Below are 20,224 nucleotides of genomic sequence, written 5' to 3'. Positions count from 1 at the left end.
TGTGTAGACGCCAACAAAGAGCAGAAATAACTGCTTGGGGTTAAGTTAGAGAACTTACATGATTTTTACAAATGTGGTCCCTGATCTCCATTTCTTGACTCTTCTGAGAGAATATGGAATAAACTTGTGAGAGGCAGAGCTCATTTATCTTGCTCTTTTTGACCCTATATTGAGGGAAGGCCATGAAGACACTTCCTCCACTTGGCCCCTGTGCCCAGCTGAGAGAGGAAACAAGGAACAGTAGGTGCTTGCTTGTTTCAAGTGGTCCATGTGCATTTCCATGGACTTTCAGAAAGTGCCGTCAACATATTTCCAGGTCTCTGCTTGGTTCCTCAAAGGCCCTCACTAATTAAAATATTGGACCAGCTTAATATCTTTTTTTTTTTTAACATTATGTACCTTCCTGAGAAACTTAATATCTTTATTGAAGATTTGATTTGTTTGGCGCCGGGAGCCTCCTGCCAATCTTTTGGGTATTAATTTATTCCAGCCTCCCCCACCTTTTACTCATCCTGCTTTAACAGAGGTAGTATTAATTTAGTGGTTAGGAACATGTATTATGTTCAAACCCCGACTCTGGCTGAGTGCAGTGGCTCATGCCTGTAATCCCAGCACTTTGGGAGGCCGAGGTGGGTGGATCACCTGAGGTCAGGAGTTCGAGACCAGCCTGGTCAACATGGCAAAACTCTGTCTCTATTAAAAATACAAAAAGTAGTCAGGCATGGTGGCGCACACCTGTAGTCACAGCTACTTGGGAGGCTGAGGCAGGAGAATTGCTTGAACCTGGAACACGGATGTTGCAGTGAGCTGAGATTATGTCACTGGACTCCAGCCTGGGTGACACAGCAAGACCTTGTCTCAAAAACAAAAAACCCCCCCCAAACCCTGACTCTGCCATTTTCAAATGATCTGACTTTAGCTTTGTCCATAAACTTTAGCTTCTTCATCTGTAAAATGGGAGTAATAATGGTATATTACTGTCAAGTAATGTACTGTCAAGATCATTACACAAGATAATGCATGCAAAGTATGTAGTTCAGTATCTAGCACATAGCACTCAATTAACATTAGCTGACGTCATGATTGGTATTTTTATTTCTGTAATTGATAGACTTTCAGCTTCTCAGCAACTATGTTTTATTCCTCTTTGTTTTGCAATCACTAATAATAGCACTTACTCTACAAACATGTATTCAGTGGTTATAATATGCTGAATACAGGGTATACTGGGAATTAGAGAGATGCTTCCTGTTCTTAAAGAACTTGCAATTTAGTAGAGACATAGAAAGGGTACAAAACGTTACATTATTGTGTGATATGAGCTTGGATGGGGTTTCTGAGGAAGCACTCACATTTGAACTGTGATAGTCCCTCTAGCCTGGCCATACAGAGCAGTCTGGTAGTCAGGACCAGCCTGAGGAACATCGTCTAGGTTCTATAGCAATAAGGGCAATATATATGAATTAGATGATCCTTGTTACCATGATGATGATGGTAAAAACGAATAGTTAATAAACAGCCTTCATTTGGTAATATCAGCAAAGAAACAGCATTATATGCAGCAGTTAATGCAAAATGTTGTTCTATAATGGTTTCTAATGATGTCCTTGTTCTGGGTAGTTACCGACCTAGAAAGTGCTATGACTCAAACTTACAGATGTCTACCACTGATGAAGATGAACTGGTGCCTTAAAGCCCTGATAAGCAGCAGATTCCAGGATGGGGAATAAATTATCTGGATTGTCATATGGCACCAACGAGTATCTGGAGATTTATGTTCCCAGGGAAATGCCTCAGGGACATGCGCCCAAGATGGCACATGGGTGGATGTTTAGGGAATGTAGGCTGGTGACTTCCCCTGGGCCTCCTCCTTCCCTGCTTTTGGGACCTGACATTTGGGTGGCTTTCCTCTCGGTCCTTTTGCAAGAGGCAAATGCATGGTCAGTACCATCTCCATACCAAGTGGCATGTTGTCACCTCTCTCTTTCATGGTGACAGTCAGTACAGAGTCCGTCTAGTGGATATTGACTGGTTCCACCTGCCTAGTGTATATTTCCCCATTCTAGTTTCCTTTTGTGGAACCACCCCTTGTCCACTCTCAGTCCATGAAGTATGGGTGAAATGAACTTCAATGCCAAATCTAGGAGAAGGTTAATCAGTGTGTTTTATTCCCTGATTGCAGCGATCAGTTCAGGGATGGACATGTGACCCACACCTGATCAATTAGCTCAATAAGCATCAGCCTTGGAACTTTTGCTGAAACTAGTATAAAAGAGAAGTTCTCTTTTCACTATACAAGGTAAGCCTACCAAGGAGAGAAGGCCTGCCTAAGAGTGACTCTATCACAGAGAACAGAAACTGATTCCTGGCTCAGCCATGCCTAAAACCAGCCTTCTACAGTCATACAAACCATGGGATTCTTTCTTTTTCTTAAGTCAATTTCAATTGGGTTTCTGTTACTTGTAATTAGTCTTGACTGATGCAGTTACCCCCACCTCTAGCCCTTGTCCACAAGCCAGTAATAAGAGATGTTCATATTTTGGGCACCTCATTCCTGAGAGACTGCATTTGGAGTCTTGGAATGGCATGGAAAGATTGGAAGAAGCAACATGGGATGTAAAACCTGATCTGATACCAAGGTTGAATTATTGCCAGGAGCCAGAGGCCATGTTGCTCCCCTTCTTCCCCAAAGTATAAAATAAGGGGCCTATACTGATAAAGCTCGAATTTTGTCCAATTGGGATCTTTGACTTAGAAACTCATGACACAGATTAAACCTATTATCAAACCTGTAGGATTAATGCAGCTGGGAAACTTTGGCCAAGCACCTGGCCAAAGTTAAAGTGAAGAAAACTTATTCTAGAAGCTGGTCATAGCTTAAGATTAAGTCGTAGGGCCTCAAAGTCACGTGCAGGTACAGAATGGGAAGGCTACATCTATGCAGCAGTGGTGAATTAGAAGGGATCAAACATTTGGAGATTCAGATTCTCTATGGTTTACTTATGGGGGTCACATTGACATATCACATGGCAGAAGCCTGGAAATGCTATTTCTGTTAACTATGCATTAATAAGTAGAAATAGATGATTGGGCTCTGGAACAAATTAACAGGTTGTTCAGGTAGAATCCTGCCACAGTACATGGATGATAGTAAGAAAGCTCTCCCTATAGATGTTGTGGGGGTTTTGGAGCACAGCCTTCCAATGGTTGAAATGTTTTTCATACACAAACTTTTATAATAACAAGTCAATGACGTCCCTTGCTGGAATATAAGCCTCATGGGGCAAGATTTTTGTCTCTTTTGTTCACTAAACAGCCTCTAGAACACTACTTGGAATGTAGTAGGTGCTGAATAAACACTTGCTGAATGCCTGCAGACATGGATGTCACACACTGCACATGTGACCTGCAATGTCAGGCATTTCTGTGAGTTACAACTCCTCTATTTCACTGGGTGTCTATTTTCCTGTTTATGTCAAGACCTCATCAAGTGTCATCATGACCTGTAAATATAGGGTGGCTCCTGTGAGAGCAAAAAGCTAACAGAGGGAAAAAATAGATTTTTTGGTTTTTGGTAATTGCCAAGGTTAAAGCAATAGGTCTGGTCTTTGACAAAAGCTATAAAAAATCTCCCTCTAGATGCTGTTGTGTAAATCTCCATGGCAAACCAACAATACCCCATCTTGCATCCATGACAGATGTTGCCAATTAATCTTGATGCTTTTTCCCTCTGAGCCAAGATGTGACCTTGGAAACCTTCTCAAGACAAAACTCCTGAAAGCACACCAACCAACTGAAATTGACGCAAGAGAAGGGACCTTTCTCTCAGTCCCGGTAGAAATGGGAATGTGAGGTCTGGGGTGAAAGATCAGTGATGTTCCTCTTTTCAGGATCCTCCTCAAGCCCACATGGCCTGGCCAGTACCTGCCCTATACCACCTCACAGTTGCCCAGGAACCAAAAAGGGTCAGAATAGGACATCTTGCTTATTTCAGACACTGATACTTGTGACGAGGGACCATCCTGAGAGGACTGAGGAATTCCCCCACATACGTCCTGGACCTGAGGACCCTGCCCCCTGCCTATTTTAAAAGATAGCTTTAAAAATGGTGCGTTCCCAGAAAATCCTGGTCCTAGTTTTTTCCTTATTTGGGATCGTCAAATGTGAAGGAGAGTAGAGATTTGGGAATAAACATCCGTGGAAAGCATATTATGTGGCAATCTCCATGCTGGGCACATTACATTGGACATTGTGTTTCATCTTCTTACCAGCTCTGTAAGAAATGCATTGTCCTTGTTTTACAGTTGAGGAAAAACGTGCCGAGGGGTGAAATGTCTTACCCAAGACCACACAGCTAATAACGGGATAATGCCAGAAACATTCCATATATCCAAAAAATACTGAGTTCCTGCTGATGTGCCAATGGCAACTGGCAGTGAAGATACAATTACAAATAAAGTAGAAATGGGCACTACCCTCTGTCTGACCCTGAATTCTATATGTACTCTGCTCTACCTCACGTGGCCTTGCCAATGTAATATTAGTGACCACCTATTGCAGGCTTAAATGGAAGGCCCTGTGCTATGAGCTTTACTTATATCACCTCATTTTAATCTTTACCATATTTTGACATGATAGGTCTAATGTTTCCCATTTTACATATGAAGTAGGGAGGCTCAGAACACTTTAGGGTCCCTGTCAGGTAGCTCAGAGCCAGGAAGAACAAAATCAGGATGTCTATAAAAGCCTGGTGAGCTACAAATTCCCTTTCCTTGGTGCCTCTGAAGAAAGAGCCAACATGGGATTGAGAGGAATCTCTCAATTATGAACAAATGGAGAAACAGTTTATTAGACACTGATTATTCTTGTCCCCATCGACATGAATAACTTGGCCTGAGCTGTTCAGATGAAGTACGAGTACACAGAACAGTTTAAAAGTTCAGAGGGTGGAGAGAGAAATTAGCTTCAGGTAAGAGGTATCAGGGGCAGGCATCTCCACCCCAAAGATTAAGACACTTGCCCTTTTGATTTCATCCTATAATATGCAGGGAAAAGAAGTATTTATTTAATGTGCACACCATCTTGTCCCTAAAAAGTCAGAGAAATTTAAAATGGAACACCAATGTTTGATATAATCAGAGTCATCCTTAAAAATATGGCGAAAAAGGATATTTCCTAAAGAATGCCCCTTCCTCTCCTGTCTGAAGAAATGTTTCAAAAGCTCAGTCCAAATCACAAGCAATGGAATAAAGAGCTTAGTTGAGTATCTGACTATATTTATCCTATTTTTTTTGTAGAAAGGATTTTCAACTAAAAATCCATCTTGAAAAGATAACGAGACAAAGAGGATTTCTCCACCTCCTTTTGAAAATCTATACAGTTCGCCATGGAGGATTTAGAAGGCCATTAGCACAGCTGCTGTGGCTTACTGGGAGGACAAATTTGATTTAGATAATGCTGCTCTTAGGCCTTTTCCTGACACAACGTTTTCCTTGGCAAGAGAACTGGAGATGCCTCCCTTTGCATGGCTACATCTTTCTAGAAGTTTCCTTATCTGAGGGTCTTTGTGGTGGGTCCAGGTAGAGGTTTTCTCTGTGGAAACATGAGGATCTTTCTATTGCTTTTGGTAGGTGACTGCCAATATCCTCTTACAGTGGACAAGAAGAGCAGAGATCACTGAAAACCAGGCAAACCCAACTTTCTAGAGTCAAAAGCACCATCTACTAGCATCCCCTTTTACTTCTTTTGTGGCTTAAGTTTTTTCTCTTCACCTAACCCAAACACTAGGTAAGATGCTAACTGATAATGATATGGCTCAAAGGCAGCCACTGGAAATTGGTGGGAGGCCTTGGTTTCTCCATCCATGAACGAAGGGAGTTGGGCTATTGATATTCCCTACAGTGCAACAGACACACAGCTTGGGAAGTCCAAGATGGCTTTACGACACAGAAGCAGGGCATAGGGATGACACTGTCAAGCTTCTTTCCATCTTCCTGACGCCATCAGAGAGAGAGTGTTAGTTTAAGCATACTATTCTTTTAACACTTCCGTAATGTTTGCTAAATTCCCTTTTTTAGGAAAGACTGAGCTCAAGCATCTGGTAGAATTTCACAACAATGTAGGGTTTTTCATTCTGTTTATTTTGTGGTTATCTTCTATTTATGTCAAAAGATACTGATTTTCAACTTGTGACCATAAATCTTTAAAAATAAATTAAGTTTCTAAAAAATGAGCCAATTTAACTAAAAATATTTAAGAGTAGAACAAAGGCTATAAACTAGTGAATTGGGGGTATGTGGTTGACTGAAGTTTGGGAAATGCTGGATTAGATTATCTCTAAACTCCATCTATTCCTGATATTTTGTCACTCCATGATTCCAGGAAAAGGAGCAAAAGACTTGAACTATGCCCCAAACTGAATCATCTATCCCAGGAGCCAACTGTAGGCCACTTGTAGAACCTTAATCTTTTTATTCCTGGTAGAAAAGCAAACTAGCTCCCACTGCATTAAATGGAACTCAGCCCCCACCTGGGGAAAAAGGGGAACCAATGATATAGCCTCCAACTCTTCGGGGCCATCTTGGCTTGCAGTCTATCTGCTATTTGCACACAGTTTCGGCTTTGAGCTATTCAGAACCCACTATTAAGCTCAATGTCTCATTTTTTAATCCAGTAAATTAGCAGGATGTCACAAATCTAAGTATGTTGTGTGTGTGTTGGTGGGGCAGGGGGGAGGTATGGGGGAAAGAGTGTCCTGGGGAGAAGTGGGGAGAATTCAATTCCCTCTGTTATTTGGTTCCATGTTCTTCCTGTACTATATATCTAGCTTTACCTGGAAACAAAAATTATTTATTTGAAGAGAGTTTCAAAATTCCAACCTTAGTATTTCATTATTTTGTATCAGGAATTAATATCAGAAAGATTTTATGCAAATCTTGCCTGGGAAGAATATATACCTAAACTAGCCTATTGTACATGCCAGTGGGTTTGCTGCCATGGTTAGGAGATCGACTGCATTAATAGCCCCAATTTCTCTCCCCTCCCTGGATCCACACTGCTTTGTCATGTGATGTTAGAATTTCTGTCACTAAACAGGTGGGATCTCTTTCCTCACTCCTTGATTCTGAGTTTGGCCATGTGGTTTGCTTTGGTGAATGGAATGTTAGCAAATGTGGCCCAAACAGAACCTTGGAAAAGCCCTTAATGTTTCTGTTTCCACTTTTTGGCTTCCGCCATTACCATAAGAGACATGAGTGAGCTAGCCTGTTGGAGAATGAAACACAGGGAACCTCTGCTTCCAGGTGCTTCTGCTGTCTGAGCTGAGGCTATTCTGGAGGAAGTGATAGCCAGCTGACCTCCTGGCATGTGACTGAGCCCAGCCCAGACCAGAAGAACCATGCAGCCAACTCTCAGTCTTCTGAGCTCAATACGTGCTTATGGCATTAAGTTCCTGAATTCTAGGATGGTTTTTCCTATAGCATTTTTGTGTTAATAGATACCTGATACCCAAGTTAAATTTCCCTTGCCCTGCTCACAGCTGGAAGAGGCAGCCCTGCATCCTTCAGGCTGACAAAGTCCTTTCCTCATTTCTTCACTTCCCCTTTCACCCATTTCAGGCTACTGATGATTGGAGCAGATCCCACCATTGACCAAGAAGGAGTGAGTTCATTGAATGACCACTGACTAATCAGACTCTTTGTCTTTAGAAATAAAACAGAAGTGCAGAGACTTAAGTTAGATGATGGCAAGTGCTTAAAGATCATATAGAGCCAGACCTCACTGGGTCATGTAAAGCAAGCCATACGAGAGAGGGATGGTGGAGGAAGGGAGAAAGGAAATGGGAGAAAAGAGCAAGAGAGAAGGAGAGAGATGATTGATTGATTATTGATTGAGGCAGGAGAGAAGTAGAGCAGATGAGTGTGGTCATGTCTTCTGATTCTGACTTGCCAAAACCACTTCTGGTTTTGTTCCCAGTCAGCTCACGCACGTCATGCTCTGCTTCCTGTCTTTGAATGCCTCTGCGGTTTTCTCTTAGACACTTATAGTCAGTCTTTATTGAACCTACTCTGTATAGTTTTGTTTTCTTACGATCAACATTTTTCTCTGGTTGAGAACATAGTCGCTAAGACTTTAGAAGGAATCAGTTTCCTTGCCTAGTAGTTTCATCAGAGAAGGGAGGGGCTGTGAGAAGGGAGAGGGAAGCTCTGGGAAGGGGTAGAAGAATGGAAATAATTGCGTTTAAACTCAGTTTTACTCAGAGCTTGCCTCATCAACATCATTACACCTTCATTTTGATATTTGCATATACCAAATAGGATTAGATAAGTTCTTTTCTTCTTCAAACCTAAACAACAGAAAAATTTCAGAGAAAACATAAAATAAGTTACTCTTTCAGATTTTTGTGTTGCTGTCCACCTGCCTGTAATTCATCACAACTCCCTGACGTGCAACAATACACCTTTCAGAGCAATGAGGGCAGAAGGAGGCACCCCTTCCCCTGTAGGTGAAGGGAGCTGGAGTCCATTCTCATTGCCTTTACTGTGGAGGGTTTTCCCTGTGGGTCCACACTACCTCAGCCTACAGGCCACAGACTAAGGAATATGCTTGTTGTTTCTGTTTAAAATGGGATTGTATTACTTTTCAGAAGCCCATACCTATTTAGGGTATTAGAGTATTCGAAGAGGGAAGAGCCAGGGCCCTCTTCAAGAGGGGCCTTCTTAGGAAAAGCACCAGCAACCTCATATCAGGGCTCTCTGTGCCTGGAAGGATCAGTCCAGTGAGCCAGACTGCATGTCTATGTGTAAATGCACATAAGGGGACATGAGGCTATACCACCTCCAGAGAAATAATCTATGGCTCCTGTCGACTCCCATTGCATTGTGCCTGAGGGGTTATATGATATCTACAGAAATAATCAATGTGGCTCCTAATATTCGGGAATGCGTATACAAGCAAATAAGTTCCTGCTGACATTATTTACAAATCCCCTCATAAGAGGCGATGCAAGAAACCCATCTGTACTTACAGCTCACAGTTCGGGCTCGAATCTCTCTGATCTGCAGGCAGTAATTCCTCCCTGTGCCCTCTGGGTCCCAAGCTCTGTTTACCGTTAAAACTTGAGCTTTTCACGCTTCAACTGATGCTCCTCAAACAACCAAGAATCCAGATAATAGGCAGTCCACATTCCACTTCGAATCTAAGCAGCTGTTGGCTCTTGTGTTGTGACTATGTGTCCAACTGTATGCTGAATGTGAACTGCTATGAGTATGATAAAATAGTTGGGTGACAGCACACCCTTGTATAGTGGGCTAACAACGTTGTTCTTTCCCAGAGCAACATTGACACATCAGTTAAAGTACAACAAATAAACATTTTCATCTTGGCAGATTTATCTGTTTTTATTTTATTTTATTTTTTTTGAGATGGAGTTTTGTTCTTGTTGCCCAGGCTGGAGTGCAATGGCGTGATCTTGGCTCACTGCAACCTCCATCTCCTGGGTTCAAGTGATTCTCCTGCCTCAGCCTCCCAAATAGCTGGGATTACAGGCACATGCCACCGTGCCCAGCTAATTTTGTATTTTTAGTAGAGACGGGGTTTTGCCATGTTGGTCAGGCAGGTCTCGAACTCCTGACCTCAGGTGATCTACCCGCCTTGGCCTCCCAAAGCGCTGGGATTACAGGCATGAGCCACTGTGCCCAGCCTAGATTTATCTGTTAAAAAATAATAAACTGAGATACCAACCAAGTGAATCGGGGTGGGGGCGGGGGCGGGCCAAGAGGGAAATAATAGTCAAGGCACTTTGCTGTTCATCATTTTTTAAATTATATTTTAAATAATCACATTATCCCACATTACTAAATCATTTTGTGAAGTCACTAGACACAAGGCACTAACCTCGGGTAGGTTCAGATTGAGACTTAGATCTGGCATTTTGCCATCTATGTCCTATGGGTAAGTCCTTTGATGTGTCTGAGCCTCAGTGTCCTCATTTCTAAGCCTGACCTAATGATGATAATAGAAATAGCGTTAATAACAGTGATGATGACACATTTCCAGCTTCCCTCATCGTTCATTCAACAGGTATTTATGGAGCCCCTACTGTGTACCAGGCACTATTCTAAGTGCTCAGGATACACCAGTGAGCAAAACATCAAAGATCCCTGCCCCTAGACTATCTATACTGGGGAAGGGATGGTGGTGGTGATAGTGGATGGACAGAAAAGAAACAACAGCATAATAGATAAATAAGCTAAGCAGGCTGTCAGTAGGTGATAAATGCTGTGGAAGAAAGTACAGAACACAGGGTAGGAAGGATCCGGTGTGATGCGGGAGGCCCACGGTGGTGGTGGTGGTGGTGGTGGTGGTGGTGGTGGTAAGCCACATTAAGAAGGCAAGATTTGAACAAAGACTCCAACCTCAGATGAGGGAGTTGGCTAAGTGGCTCTCTGGGGAAAGATGCTCTAAGCACCAGGCACTACTTGGCCTAGGGGTGGACACGGGTTGGCTGCATCCTGTGAGCACGAGAAGGTCCCTGGTCTAGAGTAATGCCAGGGAGTAGCTGGAGAAGAGGGAAGAGCACCGAGAGGTGGGAACAGGGAAAGCAGCATGTGGAGCCTTTGGAAGGATCTCAGAGGATCAAATCAAGCTCCAAGGCAAGGAGATAAACTTATAACAGGAAGGCGTTATTATTTATTATAATCCTTTATTGGATTTATTAAAGAAACTGAGTAATTGCTCCTCATCCATTCCACCTCTGGCCTGATGGTTTCTCATCTACGAAGTAAACCGTCTCTTCATGATTTCTATTTTCCCCACCAGATCCTCAATGCCCTTACATGAAATAGGGAATGGCCCTGCTGTACCTAGCGGGGAGATCTGAAGGCAGCTGAATGTTGGTCCTGTGCAGTCTGCAACAGTGACTCTCAGACTCCTTTCTATGTCCACCTACTGTAAGAAATGGAGGGCGAAGGAAAACGCGTGCCAGGGAGGGCTCAGGTTTCCTCTCAATCCCACCCACATACACAGCTGCCCTGCCTTTATTGGCCAAACAGCAGTCTGCCAAGAGAAAGCTGATTTCTAATCTGGTTTGAGCAAAACCAACCTTTATAGGTAGATGAAAACCTCACAGTATGAGGTTTGGGAGAGGGAACAAGGTTCTTATTGATGACATAAGGGCAGAAACCCAACTTTTCTCACTGCAGTTAAACTCCTTAGTGGTTGCTGCTTAGCTCACACTGTTTACTGCACCTGCTGTGTCAAAGAACAATAAGCTTGGATGCAGGAAAAATCTTTCTGTTCCTTAAGCACCTTAAACTTTTTCCAGGCGAGAAACCCAAACCGAAGCTATAGCCAGAGGTTAACCTGAACAATTTTCTAGACAGTTTCACTCAACAATGACACCCATCATAAAGTATGTAAAGAGAAAGGGTAGATTTAATTTCTCATTTTCAGTATTCATGAAGACAGGAGGGTTGCTACTTTCAAGGTGGCTTACAGAAAATCTGTATTTTTCTTTTTATGCCTGGAATCGTGCACATGCACATACACAGCAAAGATCAACTAAGTTGATAATATTCATTAAAGTATTTGAAAATTAGATGGCCTCCCTTTGCCAACATGTAAACTCTCCAGAGTAGAAACTGGTGACATGTCAAATCTAACCTACATTTGTTTTTGTTTTTTTTAAATATGGCCATCACATTTTTAATCAGCGAATGCTTCATGCAGTGCCACTCTAAACAATGCTATGTGAACGGCATTTCCTTTGGCCAAGTTGGTCTGAATAGACCTGTGGGAAAATTCTAAAACTAAACCACAAGCCTTATAAAAATTGGCTAGTTTCTGGATCCTACATAGAAAGAAAACAAGTTGGGCTTTTTCCACTTATATCCCTTGTCGAATTGTGAAACAAAAACTGTTTGCTGGGCTCTGATAGACCAGTATTCGTGGGGGTATTTACAGACTTAGGGAGTTTATAAAAGAATGTTCTGTCTTCCTTTCTCTACTCTTGTGCAACTATTTAGTAAAAAGGGGACAGTTAATACTCACGCTTTGTGCTGCATTCTCAATGACCATACAAATATACGCATACACACACAGGAGAGAGAGAAAAGAGATGAGAGAGATGAGAGAGAAAAAGAGACAGGAGAGTGGAGAGCTAAAAGAAAGAAATTGGGGTCAAGTCCAGCTTGAATACTAAGTTAAGCTAACCAGATATAAGGGAGTAGCCTCATGCCTGAATTGGATATGTGAACTGACTACAATAAAATGTATGTGTAAGATGCAATTCTACTTAAGGTGTCTAGTGGAATAAAAGTGATAATTGTTCACTGGGGCCACAATAGGACATGCCAACATGCACAGACACAAGGCAAATGGCTGAGATTTTTTTCTACAGTCTTCAAATAGAGTTGACATGGATCTGATATAACAAATTTCAAGCCCAAGTACAGCAAGCATTTATAATTATCTAGCAAACAAATCTGGTTACAACCATGCTAGAGATGCACACATCAAATTCTATGCCAAGCATTTTCATATACAATATCTGATCGTTACAACAAACACATTTTTAAAAAGGTATTAAGGTTATAGAGGCTGATCATTAAGACAAAATGGCATAAACCCTACAGGAAACACTTTAGAATTTCTGACCCATTCATTTGTTTTTCAAAATTTTTGTTTCACAGATACTTATTAAAGAATTGCTATACCCCAGGCATTATTCTATGTGCTTTGTAAATTTCAACTCATAAAGAATACAAAGTAGGTACTATTATTATGGCCATTTTACAGATGAGTAAATTGAAACACAAATAGGCAAGTTAACTTGCACAATGACACACAGCTAGTAAGAGGAAAAGCCTGGATTTAAACTAGGATTCCATCATCTTAACCACTACCTTGTGCTATTTCTCAAGGTGTGAAAGCTATTTTAAAGGCAGGAGGATTTGCATGCCCAGATATCTGCATTTAGACTTTCCTTGTGTTCCATCCTTTTGTCTGGGTCAGTGGCTCTCAACTGGTGACATCCATAAGTGTTAATCTTTCCATGTTATAAAGACTTCTGAGGGCAAGTATGGCTATAAAGCGAGTTTGGCTAACATGCTTGCTTTGGAACCACATCTATGTAGATAATGCACTTAAGGTAAATGGAAAACTTATCCCCATAAATGTAATGAAAGAAACTAAAAAGCCCAGTCTTCGTTTAACTATTGTCCAACAATTCCTTTGTAAATGAGTAAACTGATACTCTTTGGAAGGGACATAACCAATTTCAGGCTAGGAAATATCATTTATATTGTGTCGGATGAGGTGATTCATTCCACAGCCTCAAAGACTCAATGTAAGCCCTCTTCATGTCTTGTTTATCCTGCATCTGTTTTTAATCCATGGAAACAGAGACTTCTCCATTTCACTAGACAGCATAGATGGACCCAAGAATAAGCAGTCTGTTTAGGCATAGCTGTGTGCACCTACCTTGACTGATAGCTTTATTTAGCATGGTAGGGTTGGGTTTGCAGTAGGATGTCTGTTGAGAAGAGGTTAAAGACAAGCATAAAATAAGGCTTATACAAGCAATGAACAAAGCAAAATCTTGTTTTGCTGTATGTCATGAAGAATAGCCTATTATTTCACGTGACTAGGTGATTGAAGGAACTAGTTATATTGACGGTTGCCATGGATATGCACTGCTCTAACTGGTCCCAGATTATAATAGGAACCAGAGACAATGAGTTTAGGAACATCAGGCAAACGGATTTGGCTTTAAAAACTGGTAGAAGTCTGTGTGTCAGCATCTGAGATCACTCAGGATGTTCACATCTGTCTAGTTTGTACTTAGTAAAACAAAAAAAGATGTTCATAATCACGTTTATGGCTTTCAAAATCCAAGAGATGAATTTGCTCTCATAGAATACTAATAACAATGGCAGGTTTACAGGGACAGCTGAGTAGAGCAGGGCCAACAATATCTTCCTAGCAGCGTTCTTTTCATTTAATTAATTGATATATGTATGTATATATAAATACAAAAATGTAAAAAATATTTAAAAAGATATATTTTTCATTGCTTCTGCCTTGCTTAGGTCTGCCTCCAGTCTAAGTTATGTTTCCATGGAACGGACTCCAACCATTGATCCATGAGCAATAGTTCATGGGACTTGACTTACTCTATTTTGATATTTAAAGCGATTAATTTAAGGTTACTTCCATTTTTGTGTGCATGTGTGCATAAGTCTAAAATATTTAGTGCTCAAGATTGGTGTTGCTTTAGATTTTGGGACTCTGTATTTGTGTAGAATCTTCTTGCTGGGCAATCCATTGCTAGCCTAACTTAAGACATTGTACACATGTAAAAATAATGGAGCTGCATTAAAAAAATCTATAATTCAGATATTTTTTGCTTATTCAGATTCACTTGGTAGTTAGCATTAACAAAGTTTTGGGTCATATTACTAGAGTTTTTTGCTTGTTTGTTTGTTTGTTTTTGAGATGGAATCCTGCTTTGTCTCCCAGTCTGGAGTGCAGTGGCACGATCTCAGCTCACTGCAACCTCCGTCTCCTGGGTTCAAGCGATTCTCCTGCCTCAGCCTCCCAAGTAGCTGGGATTACAGGTATGCGCCACGATGCCCAGCTAATTTTTGTATTTTTAGTAGAGATGGGGTTTCACCATGTTGGCCAGGCTGGTCTCGAACTCCTGACCTCAAGTGATCAGCCTGCCTTGGCCTCCCAAAGTGCTGGGATTACAGGTGTAAGCCACTGCATCTGGCCTTAGATATTTTAAAAGTAAATCTGCTAGTGAGCAACATCCACTATTTTTTTCTCTCTATCTGAAAAGACCTTGGTGTGTATTAAATAGACTGAATATCGGGTTATTATGACGTGACCTCTCAACTACTGGAGAAAGTAGATTCAGGTACCAAGTGTCCATTGAATGGCCACTGAATCATTTGAGATCAGGGGGAAGCTACTCAATTGCAAATAAAATACAGTGCTTGATTCCACATATCTCCAGGATGGGAACACTTGTAATTATCTTTCATAGTCTATCTTCCAATCTTTCACTTTCTTTTTCTTTCCTTTTATTCCATTGTCTTTCATTTCCTTGCTCATTTTGGAAGAGATAATGAGGTAAATTTTCTATTCCATCTGAATAACAGTATCAGTTATTTTGAGCTGGCCAGAAAATGTCTCCCTGCTGTATCTTACCAAATGGAAGCCCATAGCATCTGTTTGGAGGCTTGACAGGAAAAGTCTCTTCTCTCTAGACTAATGACCTGCAGCAAAAGCTTATCTCATTCCAAATTCTGCCATACCTACAGACACACAGGAGACAGAGAACACAGGACCCAGGCTCCAGAGCTGGCCGACACGGGTTCAAGTCTTAGCTCTGCCATTTACTAGCTGTGTAAACTTTGGCAGGTCATCCAAGCTCCCTGGGCCTCAGTTTCTTCAATTATGAATTAGGTAATAATTACAGCTACCTTAAGAGTGTTGTAAAGATAAACGAGTTGTTGCTGATATGTGTAAAGGTTTAGCACAGTGCCTGCCACTCTGTAAATGCTGACCATTTCTGCTGGAGGCCCTGTACCTTGGAGGCTCACAGTCCAGGCTTCTGAGCCGGCTGCCAGGGTTCTAAGTCCAACCCTGCGTCTCAAATAGTTGTACCTCTTAGGCAAGTTACCAATTAAGTTAAATGTGAACCATATGCATTTTCTGAGAGTAGACCATTTTTGACTTACAAAAAAGGTAGTTTCATAGGGTTTCACAGAATACATAGGTATATTCTCTGTGCCTCAGTTTCCTTGCCCATTAAACCTAGGGGCAATAATCCTATCTCGTAGGATCATTATGGGGATTAAATGAGTTAGTATTATTCATAATCCATGTACGACAGTGCTTGATATGTAGAAAGCACTATGTAAGTATTTGCTATTATTATTTTTATGGCCCTCACATCTCTTTACCACTTGACTACCTAAATTTTTCTCAGTAATAGCCTGTTTATTGATCCTTCTTTTTGCTTCTGTCAGAGCAGAAACAGGCTTCTGCTTTCTGTGTTGCCAGCAATGTCTGTCTGCCCCCTTAAAGCCTGACTGACTTTGTCCCCTTCTTTTTCTTCATGTCCACCTTGACTGTTGGCATTTGCATACTCACTAAGGACACAACGCTTTACATTAGCTGGCAGTGGTTCCTGGACATCTTTGTCTTCTTTACATATCGACTCTGCAGTGTCAGGGCCCAGGAAAGATACAATATTTCTTCCCAGTTTCTTGTGTGTGAGTGTGTGTGTGTGTGTGTGTGTGTGTGTTTCCCACATGATGGTGATTTTAAATCTTTAGAAAAATTCCTTAAGTTATGTTCAAATGTGGAATTCCTAATACTTTCCTATGCTTTTTGTTAAAAACAGACTTTTAACAGACTTAAATAATTTTAGATTTGTAGAAAAGTTGCAGAGTTAGTACACCAAATTCCTGTTCTGTATATTCCTTACCCAGTCTCTGTTAATGCTAACATCTTAAATAACCACCTATATTTGCCAAACCTAAGAAATTTACATTCATAAGTTACTGTTTGTACATTACTATTAGCTAAACTCCAAACTTGATACAAATTTCATTAGTTTTCCACTAAAATTCTTTTTCTCTTCCAGGATCCCACATTGTGTTTTATTATCATTCTCCTTAGTTTCCTCTGGTTGGTGACAGTTCTCCAGTCTCTCCTTATTTTTTATGACTTTGGCACTGAGTCTTGAGGAGTACTGGACAGATATTTTGTAGCATGTCACTCAATTTGAGTTTGTCTGATTTTTTTTTCTTCTCATGGTTAGACTGGGGTTATGGGTTTTTGGATAAAAATCGCAAAGATGAAATGCCCTTCTTTTTATAACATATCAGTGGGTGAAGAATACTAAGATGACTTCTCACTGGTAATGTTAACTTTGATAACTCTCTCCACCATTTAACAAAATACATTTTTTAAACATAGAATTCTCACATGTTAAGCTTACCAAGAGACCATCTAAAGACAGTAAGTAACTAGATTTCTAAAACTGCAGCATTTTAAAGCCCTGAACGGGCTTGTTCAATTGTTCTCAATCTTCTCAGCCCTAACATTTCTTTTTAATAATAACTATTTCCTATTCTTCCTTCATTCTTCGGAAGTGAAATTTATAGATGGTATAATTTACCTGTACATGTAGTCATAGAAGAATCAATATAATGTCCTAATTTTAAATAAAGGGGAAATTAAAGGAACATAATTTGTAATAAAATAATTATTTCAATATATAAGTGTTCAGACATGAAAATTACAGAAGCCATAGTGAAGTGGTCAGATGCTTACACCTAAATGAAGAACTTCCATGAATAAGACAGTCACAAATGTAGACAGATGTGAGGCTCAAATACAGTGAGGAACATTGTCTTTGGTGAGTTGATTTTCCAAAATATTGAACAACCCATGAGAAAGTTCCAAAGCAAACAAAATACCATCTCCCTTGATTTTCATGGTGGTTTCATTCCTGGAAAAATTCACAGCTCATTCAAAACATGCAAAAATTTGTGTATTTAAATGTAAAATGGATTTAGGCTCAGATAATTATAACCAGGTTTTTCACCTATGTGAATGTCTGCTGGGATAGCAGAAAGCTGTGTGGACAGAGAACAATGCTTCATTGTGGGAGTGTCCTGTGCACTGCAGGTTACACACACAGCCTGGGCTCTAACCTCTCAATGTCAATGATGCCCCTAATCAGGGAGGGCAAGCAAAAACAATCAGGGAGGGCAAAACAAACAAACAAACAAACAAACAAAACACAAATAAAAAAAAACCCTCGAATTTCCAAGGTAAAGTTTCCCAAAAAAATGTAAAGTTTAAAAAATAAACCCTTGAATTTCTAAGGTAAAGTTTCCAAAACATGGGGGCCATGCTGTCCGTCAAGACCACCACTGTTAGAGTTCAGGTCTAATCACTTCATCTCACAGTGAAGAACTGGGCTCAGGTCCTAATAGCCAGCACTTTAGGGCAAAGAGCCTGGAAGCCAGGTTTTCCAGCTCCTAACCTGCAGGATCTGGTGTTTGTTGAGCCCTCAAAAAGCATTCTGGTAACCATTGGATTGATGGAGAAATGTAGGTTAAATCATGCAATTCATTTCAAACACACACACACACACACACACACACACACACACACACTACCAGCACCACCACCACCATCATCAACAACATAATCACCAACTCAATTCCTGCACAAAATCCTTCACTTCTTAGTTTTTCCAGTGAATTAGGAGAACATTCAAATCCTTACACTGGCCTAAAAGGCCCTGCACAACTTGGCCCTGGTCTGCCTCTCCAGCTTTATTCCCTACCATTCTCTCCTTGCACATCATACTTCCACCCTGCTGGTCTTCTCTCAGTTACTGGCAGGAGGAGTACCCTCCCCTGTGTCTCAGGACTTTGCACTGTGGCTATTTCGCCTGCCTGGGCTCTTTTCCTACTCTTTCCCTAGCAAATTCCTGCTTCTCCTGCATAGCTTGGCTTGAAAGTCACTTCCTCAGAGAGCCTTTCTCTGAGCCCCAAATATGTCTCCTTGTTAGATGTTTTCATAGCACACTCTGTATTCCTTCATCACATACTTAGCAGAGCTTATGATGAAGTATTTATTTGTGTAATTCTGGGTTTGATATCTGATGCCTCTACTGGGCTGTGAGCTCCCAAGGAGGCAGGAGCTTCATCAGTTTTTCTCATTACTAATCCCCATTACGCAGGAGAGTGCCTGGAACAGAGTTATTTCCAAATATTTGCTGAATCCATGAATGAATGAATAATTAGGTTAGCTGCCCAGAATGACTTTCAGGCTGGCTGGCAGGCTGACACAATGGGAGAAACACAATCATGGTTTTTCACGATGAGCAGCAGCATGATACCTTGGTTCTGTTTTGCTGTGAAGAGAGAGAGGCATGCTATTTGAGAGTGCATGGTTGTTTCAGTGAGCTTGTTCTTTTCTTTTCTTTCTTTTTTTTTTTTATTTTTTTTTCCAACAGGGTCTCACTCTGTCATCCATGCTGGAGTACAGTGGCACAATCACAGCTCACTGCAGCCTCAAACTCTCAGGCTCAAGCGATTCTTCCACCTCAACCTCTCAAGTAGCTGGGACCACAGGTGTGTGCCACCACACCCTGCTTAATTTGCTTTTTTTTTTTCTGTAGAGACAGGGTCTTGGTATATTCCCAGGCTAGTCTTGAACTCCTAGGATCAAACCATCCTCCCCCTTCATTTTAAATGAACATAAATGGAGCACAGAAGCCTAGAAGGCACCTGGGTGTTTGAAGTAGTGAAGGCTCCTACATCTACCTGGAGCTGGCTTCCCTGCTGGAAGGAACAACGGCTTTGCAAATTTTAGCTTCATTGGGCTCACTCTTACATGTACCCTACTTCATTTTTTCCTACCGTTACTACTAATAACGCCTTATCTCTAAGTAGCCTTTGACGCTGTACCGTTTGTTTCATTCTTTCCCAAATTTTGGTCTTTGGGTATTACTTTCATTAATTTGGCACATTACACATCACCAGTGCTATTATTTATTAACTTTTTTTTTCCTCGAATACATCCCACTCTGACACTGATGCACATTTTAGCTTCATCAAAAACAATAATATGCATGAATGTCTGATTATATTCATTTGCGCTTATCATATTCATTTGGGAAAGAATGTTCTTTTTCTGGGCTGTGTTCTTGTGTGAGAGGAACACCAAGGATGACCTCCTTGCTGTCCTCAAACTGTTAAGAATATACCAAAGAACAGACAGTTTCAGTAACTTGCCCAAGGTTTCAGGGTTAGTAGAGATGACAGAACTGAGATTCAGTGTCTGGCTTCTGCCTCTGTCCTGGACTGTTCCTGTCACACTAACTCAAACCATTCTTAACTGAGTTCTCTACTCACACCAGGCACTCCATAACTATGAACTATGGTTGGACTAATAATGACTTCGAAAAGCAAACTCTTCTTCAAGCTTTTCCTCTGAGTACATTATATTCTGTGCAATGCTGCTGGCATCTTGGGACAGTAGCTGCCTCTTTCCAACTTGTAATTTTCTGGCCCATCTATAAGCCATGTCTCATTTGTATTACCAGGATGCCCCCTGTTTTCATGATGAATGCCATTTTGACATACTTGTAGAGACAGGTGAATCTCCTCATGGGCAGTACAACGTATTTTTC

At 41.0% G+C, this 20,224-nt stretch overlaps 1 protein-coding gene across 23 annotated transcripts in view; it reads right to left on the bottom strand.

Annotated features, from left to right (window-relative positions):
• TRPM3 (transient receptor potential cation channel subfamily M member 3) overlaps positions 1–20,224 on the bottom strand; it is a 943,194-nt gene that overhangs the window by 31,913 nt on the left and 891,057 nt on the right. Inside the window, exon 24 of one of the 23 annotated variants that reach the window (XM_063636996.1) lies at positions 736–783. The exons of the other annotated variants lie outside the window; for them this stretch is intronic. Within the exon in view, the coding sequence (XP_063493066.1) occupies positions 736–783 (48 nt within the window). The remainder of the gene's footprint in view (positions 1–735; positions 784–20,224) is intronic. 23 annotated transcript variants of the gene reach the window in all.

This window comes from Symphalangus syndactylus, chromosome 3, assembly GCF_028878055.3.
Source record: "Symphalangus syndactylus isolate Jambi chromosome 3, NHGRI_mSymSyn1-v2.1_pri, whole genome shotgun sequence".
Lineage (NCBI taxonomy): Eukaryota > Metazoa > Chordata > Mammalia > Primates > Hylobatidae > Symphalangus > Symphalangus syndactylus.
This window is presented reverse-complemented; position numbering and strand designations above follow the sequence as displayed.